Below are 10,175 nucleotides of genomic sequence, written 5' to 3' on the forward strand. Positions count from 1 at the left end.
TGGAAGAACTTTTTTCAAAGCCCCCTTCGTGTATCCTTTACTGAAGAGTTAATATTTATTATGGATTATATTTCAAATAACATTGCCTATTAGGTCCCCTCAACAAGGTCACTGTAGCCAAATCAATGTTTTTAAAATCTTTTTTTGTTAAAGAATATATCAATATTAGGCAATAAAACCCCATAACTCCATTTGTATGAATTTCAAAAGAAAAACAAATACTTTAAAAAATAATACAGATTTAGTTTCTATTAAATAGAACAAGCCAAGTTATTAACGAATTTCAGATGTTTATGTACTATCAAGTAACTGAGGTGTCTTAACACTACTTTATGCCATAGTGGTTTTCATAACATGGACTTGATACAAATACAAGTTTTCCATTGCCAAGCATCAGTATATTTATTCAGGACACTTCAATAATGCTTAGTATCCTAAACTATCATCGTAATGTATACATAAAACCAATTCATTCTTCATAAGGTATGGTTTATTTAAATTTGAAAAATAAATAATTTTTTTAAATTTTTTTATGAATTGCATTTTTTGGCATCATCAGCTTTGCTGATTTCATAAATTATTAAAAGAATCTTTAGGGAATTCATTTTTTAAAGACAATAATGTTGATATTAAGTGACTCTAGTTAGAAGGTAAAATGTAATTAACAAACAATTTAACATTTTAAAAATATTCATTTTTGCAGTAATTATGTTTTATGACCGAATGCCTTCAATATATTAATATTTATTCATAGTTCAAATCTTTACTTTAACAATTAAGTATGCGAAAATTTCATATGAAAAAATAAACATCTAAATACATAAATAATTGACACAATTCATGTAACTGTATTTAACTTAAATAAGCATTACCTTTTCTTCGGCAATTCTCGTTTTCGTGGAGAATCAGGGGTACCAAAAAGAGACTTTCGAGTTGTTTGCCCCGGGGTCCTGTTTTCCCTATCTACATTGGTCATGTCACTTAATGTTGGTGTCAAATCCCTGCGTGGTGAATCATTCCTCTTTTTATCAGAAGATCTTGCCTCTCTTCTTTCAGCACGATACCTTTAAAAAAATAAATAATGACCTTTAAAATCACAAATAAATAATGACAATAATATTTAGTAGTTATAATAAGATTAAAATTCCAATAAGAAAATAAAATTAATGAAAGGTTATACTTGAAACCAAAATTATTTTATGTACAAAGTGGAGGACTTAGTAACGAGTAGATCTCTAAAATGTTAATAAACACTGAACCATGGGTAAACGTCCGAGGGGTGGACTGAAACATTGATGGGAGGATTGCGTTAAAACTGATTTAGTGGAATTGGGTTTGGACGGACATCACTGGAAGGATGTAAGCAGAGTGTTTGGTGGTATCGGCATCAAACCTTCGGGTTCGTTAGGCCTTCAGTATATTACATTACATAGTGGGGGAAAATGCTGGCTCACAATAAATAGTGTAGGCATACGGACTGACGATCTTCCTTTTAAAGAACTATTTTACTTTAAATTAAGAGGCAAAGTGTTTATAAAAAAACAAAATAAATAAACTAATAAGACTCAGGCAGTAATAACAAATTAATGATTGATTATTAATTTCTATTAAAAAATATATATAGATAGATATTGCTGTTTAAGCTATGATACTACATAACTGAGAAATACTTTGTCATTAAAATAAATACAAATTATTCCTGTACAAGATTTATTTTAGGTGAAGGTATATTTATTTAAATTATAGGCTATATTATTTCATAAATTATATTAATTTACAAGCAAAATTTCTTATGTTTGGGCTTATATGCCGTCTTCAGGAACACTCTAATAATTCAAAAAATATATATAGAATGTAAGTGAATTATGTGTAATTCACTTACATCATATATATGTTTTTTGTATTTTTATCAATTTTTTAAAAAATACATTTCATTTCTAAATTATGAACATTTTAATAAATTTTAAACATAGGCAAGTCAACTTATAATGACTAACAATGTCATCATAATCTTTATCTCAATCACTTTTACAACTTTTGGTGGACTAAATATTTTAAAAATGATGGAGATGAAGATTATGATAATAATGTTTCTTAATATTAGTTGACATATCTTATGTTTGGAATCAATTTAATAATTTTTTCTATTTAGAAATATATTTAATAATAATAAAAATTGGATAGAAGTACAAGATGTAAATGATATATTAGTTGTAAATAACACAATAATTAATTGTAATTTTTTTTTAATAATTGATGTTTTACAATTATCTATTTTTTTAATTGATATAGTGTTCCTAAAACATGGTATGTAAGCCGAACGTAGGAGAATTTATTAGTAAATTAAAAAATGAAATTATCATCGTTATGAATAGAAATTAATGCTTTCTTGTAGACACATTGAGAAAAAATTTTTGAAATTAGAAAAAATTATATGGATATTCTAGCAAATGATGTATGAGGCAAGATGTCTCTAGAATGATGAGTTATTTTTCAAATATTACAGCTGCATTATTGATTTTAATGAGTATTGTTATGATTTTAATAAGTTATGTATCACAACTTAAACGAAAACAAATCGACTGAAAGAAATAGTTATTTTAACATTTTAATCTAAATAATCTTATTTTCAATACTAAATTATAATTTAGTTGAAAACAAGTAATAAATACGTTGCATAAAAAATTCACAACAAAATTGCTTATTGAATAAATTTCCAGTTCGAATAATGCCCAAAGCTTAATACAGCCTACAACCATGTTAATAAATTCAACACAAACTATATAATGCATTAACATAATATAGCACCATAAGGCAATAAGAAAATATTTTATTATTTATACATCAAATAATTATTTATTAAATAATTATTGAAATAAGAAGAAACAGGTATAATTAAATTACTGTTTTAACTATCACTCAGTCAAATTTTGACTTATATCACATAGAAAGAAAAATATCTGTAGACAGAAATCATTAGACGCACTACAAAAGTAAAAAAACCAAAAGTTGCTTGGAGTTTCAGAAATAGTTTTAGTGAAAGACTGATTTTTTTATTTTATTGATACCTTTGAATACTATCCTCACTCTTTTAAAACCAATAAATTAGCATATTAAATATTGTAGGAAGAAACTTTTTATGTATATCTTAAGAAATGAGATGAGAATATGTATATATCAACATTAATAGCATTCAAGAATAAAGATATATTTTTTGTTTATTTAATGGATGATGGTTTTAAATAAACACAAGTACATGTTATTATATTAAAATGGAAAAAAATAAAATTAATAAGACTCCAAAACATTAATAAATAATAGAATGGCAGTCAAAGTTCACTAAAGATCAATATAATTACTTGCATACAACCTGCATAATTACAAAAAAATAAAACTATAAATTTCTATAACAGCTTAAGGTTAACTGAACTCAAAATTAAAGTAATGTAGTGGATATAAAGTATGAAATAAAACACAATATAAATTAATATGTGTATTTTGAAAATTAACATAGATGTAAAAAGTTCTTGTAACATTTAAAAAAATACTCAGCATGTGAATAATCAAAAACATTGCAATAACATAACAGTTTGTTAAATGAGTTTACCATGTTATCCTGAAGCAAGATTTACAGATAGTGATAAGCTATAACTACAATGTTAATTTTTCTTCATTCAATTCAGTGATACACAAAATATTTGTTTACATAAGGGACTTAAACCCATCTACACTAAGGCAATCGTTATGGTTGTGATTGCATTATTTCTGGATCTAAATTAAGTTCATCAATAATGTATTGAGGCATACAATAAGTAGGATTAATTTTCATTAAATCAGATTCTCCTAGAAGTGAAAGAGCAGCAATTCCAAAGAGGGTATGGAAGGGATCAGGCATATCTCCCGGTCGATCACTAAAACCCCCATCTTGATCTTGGCTAGCGAGGATATATTTCTTCAAAAGCTGTTTATCAATCCAATGTAGTCTTCCTAACATGGTTAAAGAAGATAATACCCACCAAGAATAGCAAACATCTGGCAACTTTTCGGGTCTTCCATTCAACCCACCTGATGGCAGCTGACGCTCACATAACCACCAACCTAGCTGATCAGCATCTATTCGATATAAATTCTGAGTAATTGACAAAACACCTACACAGCAGTAGATCAATCCAGCATGGCTTTCTGAATTTTGCTGGGAACCAAAACCACCATCGAAGTTTTGACAGCTTAATACAAAATCGACTGCTTTTTCAAGATTGATGGCATCTAAGCGATTGATTAGAGATAAACAAGCAATAGCACAAAATGAAAATCTGGTATCAACTTCACCCCATTTGTCGCCCATAAAACTTCCATCTTCTTTTTGTAGACTAGCCACAAAACTTACAATCTTTTCTAAGGGGAGTTGATCTAATGATCTTAAAATACAAGCTATCTGAACAGCACTTAATGTATATAAAATATGAGGGTCATGACCAACACAAGCACCAATACCGCCTGTTTTTTCATCAATACATTCAAGTATAAAGTCAATAAATTCCTTCTTGTCAACTTCATCCAACTTTTTAGTAACTGCTAAAGTTGTTAGAATCCAGTACATACCAGACATTCTTAAATGTTCTGTTGTGCAAAATTCATATTCATCCTTATTGGCTCCATAAGCTAATACAAATTTTATGTGTTTATCCAATAAAAGTTCATTTGGCATCTTATCATCAATTGTAACATCTTTCAACATATTAGCCATGGTTAGAAATTTTTTAAACTGGTTAAAACAGAACAATAAAGCAATATTGACAACTTACTAATGTTAACTAAAATTTTAAATAACGAAGAATAAATTATAAAAGTTTTCTGAAAATTGAATTCATTTTCAACAAGAGATGTATGACGCACCTCTTCAAATACGCGCCATGCTTGCAACCTTCCCCGTATTTAACAGGTTCCAAAGAGGTAAGCTCCTATTCCTAGAAAAAGGTAACAGTATTTTGGCCTCAAGAATAAAGGAATCAACTAACGTAAGTAAAATTAAAAACAGCAGTCAAATGTCGAGCGCTTAATCCATGTGAAAATATCGCAGTAGAAAGATAAAACTACGCAGTACGCACTTCACGTAGTCGTCAAGGCTACTGAGAACGAAAACAAATTATGTACTTAAAATTTCTATCTCTATATTCCAAATTCTATTATTAACTCATTACCTAATTGAACATCAAGAACACGATCGACAATAACAACTATTTTAACTCTGGAGGAGGAATATGGAAATTTAAAAATCAAATAAAGGAACTAACGTATGCTTTATAAAAAAAAATGTCAATAAGTTTTTTTTTTTATTTAAAGACAAAATAGAAGCTAACACTTTTGCAATCTGCACAATACCAAATCTTATATTGACAAACCCAACCATTTGATAGGTTTTAGTTTCAAATATAAAAGGTTTGCACCTAAATTAAACTAACAAATTGGTTTATATCATCTTAACCCATTATCATATTTCTGCTTTGAACATGTTTTGAGTTACTGAACTAACAACAAATTTACTAATAAAATTATCACAAAGAGTTTGACATTTAGCTTCTCGGCCTATTGGCTAAGATCAAAGTGTAGTACCTTTCTTCGCCTTTGACATTTATATACTAATGTAAAACATATTTATTTACAAAAAATAAATAAAAAATATAAACATTATAGGTGTTTAAACACATCTCTGGGAAGAAATCGGTTAATATTACTTTATTCAAGATTAAATAATGGACTGAGTTGAAATATAGCAAATAAACACTATATTCCACTAAAATGAATATATGATGGCATTAACAATACCGACAATGAAGTAGTGCTTAACAGTTAATTCATATCATATTTATTTAGTAGTTATTCATGTAAAATAAAAGACTTTTTTTTATGTCCATATTCATTCAGGAATATTTCTTTTTCATCCAGTTTCCATCTTCACCAAATTCAACTTCATAAAATACAGAAGCAGTTGAATTACTCTTAAGTTCTGTCCTACTATTTGCATAGATTTTCTGAAAGAAAGTCTAAGAATCAGGGTCTTATAACAACTGTAGACAAGTATAACTGTTTCCAGGTTTGTTCTTCTTTTGCTTCCTTATTTGGTTAATCCCTTCTTGAGAAGGTGTCACTAGAAGTCTTCTTAATATAATCTTAGTTTCAATGGACCATAAGAAGTATAGCATATATCATCAAACGATATATATGGTATCTAACAAAGATAGCATATGTAATTCTACCCCAGACCACTGAGATAGTTTGAATGTGACAAAATTTATGAATTACTTTCTAGAAAACAGAATCATCAGATTATGTATGAAGCAGAGAACATCTAATTAGTTAATTTAATTGTAATTTTGTAAGACATAGACATCAATAAGCAATGACTACAATTAAATTAATGCCTAACATATACACACATTTAACAGGTATTTATTAGCTACTGTTAACCAATTAAAAAAAAATATAACTTACTTTAACAGCCATTGTTTCACTTCTTCGGACTGATTAGACTCAGATGAATCAAGAAGTGCAAAGTCATCACACCTTATAAGAGTTGCATTTGGATGAGAGGTACAATGCCTGTTTGCATGGGTAAATCTACTATTGCACCTAATAAGAAAAAAAAATTGTATTAGTAGTTTACAAATACGTAGACATAAATATTCAAAACATTAATTTATAAGAAACAAAGCATAATGACAATGACATCTGAGAAGTCTATAATGCTTAAATTTTTATTTTGGATACCTTTAAACAAATGGGGATCAAAAGTAATATTGTAGATGTTTGACCAATTTAAGGAAAATAAGATGAGGAGTAGAATGACTATTTATTTTGGACTATTAGGAACCAGGATTCTTGAGGTTTGATATTTTGCAATCTAAACATGAATAAAAGAGCAATCCTAAAATTATTAGAGAAGTTTAACAGATATTTTGACAAACACAAACTGCATGTGCTGTGCACGTGAGTGTCACATTAGTTATCAGTTAAGCTTCCCTAATCATTTTTGGATTGGTCTCCTCCTCCCCCTCCCCACACACACATATAAGATAAGACATTAAGTTTTGATCAGATTCATTACATTACTATCAAGAGTAAAAAGAATTTAGGCCAGAGAGTTGAGTTTATATACACTAGATTTATTGTGTAATCAAGTTCAAATAAATTGTGTCCAGCTCTGAACAAACCAAAATGTATCTAGTTACTATATTATACATATTAATTATATACCTAGATAAGGTAAGCTGAATCTCATACTTGAATTCGAAATGATTATGTGAAGTAGCGATTCATAATGATATTACATATTTCAATAGGGATGCTTATTTTTGGATAACAAACAACAATGGACTGTGACTAATGAAATCAGTGAATAGGAACCTTTATTTAAAATAAAAAACTATGAATCAAAAACTAATCTAAAATTTCTACCAAAAATCTGCAAACAAATAAGTATATCAGCTTACCCTTCAGCGGAACAAAGAAATGGCCTTTCCCCAGTGTGTAACCTTTGATGAGTCTTCAATTGACCACTTTGTTTAAATTTTCTAGTACAACCAGGATAATCGCACGAATAAGGCCTTTCACCTGAACAAAAAATATAAATAAATACATACTGATAAGCACATTAAAGGGACAAAACAACTAAGATGAAAGCAACATGGAATGAGCAATTTAAGTATTAAAACTACAAAATCACGCCTATTAAAATTATAAGTCTGAATATAATTAAACTTAAAAAACGTACAATAACAAATAATATTTAAAAAGGACATCATTTCCAAAAACATTAAAAAAACCCAGGAGGCATGCAACTGAAGCTAGGCTTTTAACTAAGATCATTAAACATTTAGAAATATATACATAATTTAACTTCAACCAAAACTATGAAATAGAATAACCTTTCTAACATACATTAATTAACTATACTTAAATGCAAATAGTTTAAAGCAAATAAGTGATCTTTAAATGGCCTACTTCGAACTATAAAATAAATACATAGATACTCTAATATTTATATTATATTCATCTAAACAGCGAAATGATATAAAGGATTGTAAATAACAAAAAAAAATCAGTAAGTCACCTGTATGAACTCTTCTGTGGGCTTGAAGAGATTTGTCCCTGGGAAAAACTCTAGAACAAATGTCGCATCTTATACCATTTTTTGAAATACTTCCTTCCAAAATTAGATTTGATATCATTGCTGCTTTTGGCCGACCCCTACGACTTTCGGATTTATTAAAATTTTCTACGGGAGTAGCTGGATACATTTTGTCAGATGGTTCAACCTGGGGACTTAAAACAAAATCTAGACAACCCTGATATGACTCTTCCATTTCAACCATTTTTCAACGCAACCCGAGTAGTAAAATTTAATTTAAATACATAATACAATTAAAAACCCCGGGGGCTAAGCGGACAACGCAGCTTTCCCAAACACTACACAAATCACTCACTACCACAATGTGGTTACTTAAAAGCCCGCCAAAACTCATTTTACGCGGGACGTATCCAGTGTTGCATATACAACTGCAACAAAATTAAATGTTCTTTAAAGTAAATCAACTAAGTCGGAAACCGATTATTGAAGTGTATGAATTTATACTTATAAACTAAAATGAAAATATATTGATATTATATTTAGATAGTGATAAACAAGAAAATCTTATTTATTAATCCTGCTTCGCACTCTTACCCGTAATATAGATACAAACTTAATAATAGTCAGATTTCCAAAGTTTTAGTACAATTATTTGAATTTAATGTAACATTCAATTTCATTTCCATTTACTTCAGACGATGGCCGGAGCAGGTAAAGGTAAGGGGGAGGGCATTTGGTTCGAAACATAGGTGAACTGGCTGAAATAATACTGATTTATTTCCAAACTTAATCTGCCTTAACATTCTGCGTACCGCGCGAACTCACAATCAACCAAACACAACAACGAATTGATGATTCTGAGCAGTGTTTGGAGCAATTTTATCATAATAAACCGGAATTTTCGAGTTGATAAGTGACAATGGATGAAACATTTCACACCATAGTTCAATCGACTGTCAGCCGAGTGGACTGCCACCAACTCCAAAGCGTGGACAGACGCAACAGTCGGCTGGCAAGATTATGGCATCAGTATTTTGGGATACATATGGTATGATACTCGTCAACTATCTTGAAAAGGGAAAAACCATCAACAGCAAATATTACATAGCGTTGTTGGAGCGTTTGAAGGACAAAATCGTGGAAAAACGGCCCCATTTGAAGAAGAGAAAAGTGCTGTTTCATCAAGATAATGCATGGTATCACAAATCAAAGAAAACGATGGCAAAATTTCATGAATTGGGCTTTAAATTGTTTCCGCATCCACCATATTCTCCAAATCTAGCCCCCGACGACTTTTTCGTGTTCTCAGACCTCTAGAATAAGCTTGCTAAATAAAAAAAATTAGTTTTTAGTTATGAATATATATTTTTTTCAAAAACTCATTCATAAATTGAATTAATTAATAATTTTCGCCCAACTCTGACTTTTGGGCATTTTTTGTCCCCACAATAAGCATTTTGGGATTTGATATAATATTTATTCCCTGCCTGATGAAGCCAAATTTCATGTTTATCTTGTATATTGCTGTTTTTTGCTGCATTTTATTCCAAGGTATCCGTCACACCCAGCTATACATATAGCATACCTCCTATATGTACGTAGCAAATACCCACTAAAATCTTGACAAGAGGTTATGAAAAAAATGCATTTTATTTCTCTTCTTCTTGTTTGCTGCATATTTTCGTCTGAAGAATAAGAAGAACTGCTATCACCATCACTGTCACTTTTTGAATAACTGCTATAGCCTGACAAGGTATTTAAGCAAAACTCTTCATCTGCACCATCTTTATCCATTGTAAACGGTAAAAATATTATAATTCGAAGGATTTGAAAGGGTTAGTGTACAGCTACTAACAATACAATAAATACTGGAAGATTATTGATTGACCGTGTGTGAAGATGAAAGGAATATGGTCCGGGTGCGGTCAAGAAAAACTCAAATAGTAGAAATATACTAATTTAATGAGCCAACGTTTCGCCCCACGTTGCAGGGCTTCTTCAGGGCTATTTTGACGGCAGTCAAAACTAAAATGAACTAAAATTTAAA

The 10,175-nt window shown here is 29.6% G+C and overlaps 2 protein-coding genes across 2 annotated transcripts in view; both read right to left on the reverse strand.

Moving 5' to 3' along the window:
- LOC106690597 (zinc finger protein 367) overlaps positions 1-8,488 on the reverse strand; it is an 11,049-nt gene extending 2,561 nt beyond the window's left edge. The window contains exons 1-4 of the mRNA XM_014436081.3: positions 8,111-8,488; positions 7,491-7,611; positions 6,493-6,630; positions 873-1,064 (exon numbers count right to left, since the gene is read on the reverse strand). Coding sequence (XP_014291567.1) covers positions 873-1,064; positions 6,493-6,630; positions 7,491-7,611; positions 8,111-8,372 — 713 coding nt within the window. The 5' untranslated portion in view covers positions 8,373-8,488. The remainder of the gene's footprint in view (positions 1-872; positions 1,065-6,492; positions 6,631-7,490; positions 7,612-8,110) is intronic.
- On the reverse strand, positions 3,481-5,119 carry betaggt-II (geranylgeranyl transferase type-2 subunit beta). The gene has a single exon (XM_014436082.3). It carries the CDS (start codon positions 4,745-4,747, stop codon positions 3,743-3,745), a length of 1,005 nt encoding a protein of 334 aa, XP_014291568.1. The 5' UTR covers positions 4,748-5,119; the 3' UTR covers positions 3,481-3,742.
- Positions 8,489-10,175: the final 1,687 nt, after the last annotated feature.

Source organism: Halyomorpha halys, unplaced genomic scaffold (assembly GCF_000696795.3).
Source record: "Halyomorpha halys isolate HHAL.00 unplaced genomic scaffold, Hhal_1.1 Scaffold1766.1, whole genome shotgun sequence".
In the NCBI taxonomy this organism is placed as follows: domain Eukaryota; kingdom Metazoa; phylum Arthropoda; class Insecta; order Hemiptera; family Pentatomidae; genus Halyomorpha; species Halyomorpha halys.

What these genes read in the sequence shown, in the direction of transcription:
- betaggt-II (XM_014436082.3), bottom strand. Translation starts at nt 4,747, where the DNA reads ATGGCTAATATGTTGAAAGATGTTACAATTGATGATAAGATGCCAAAT.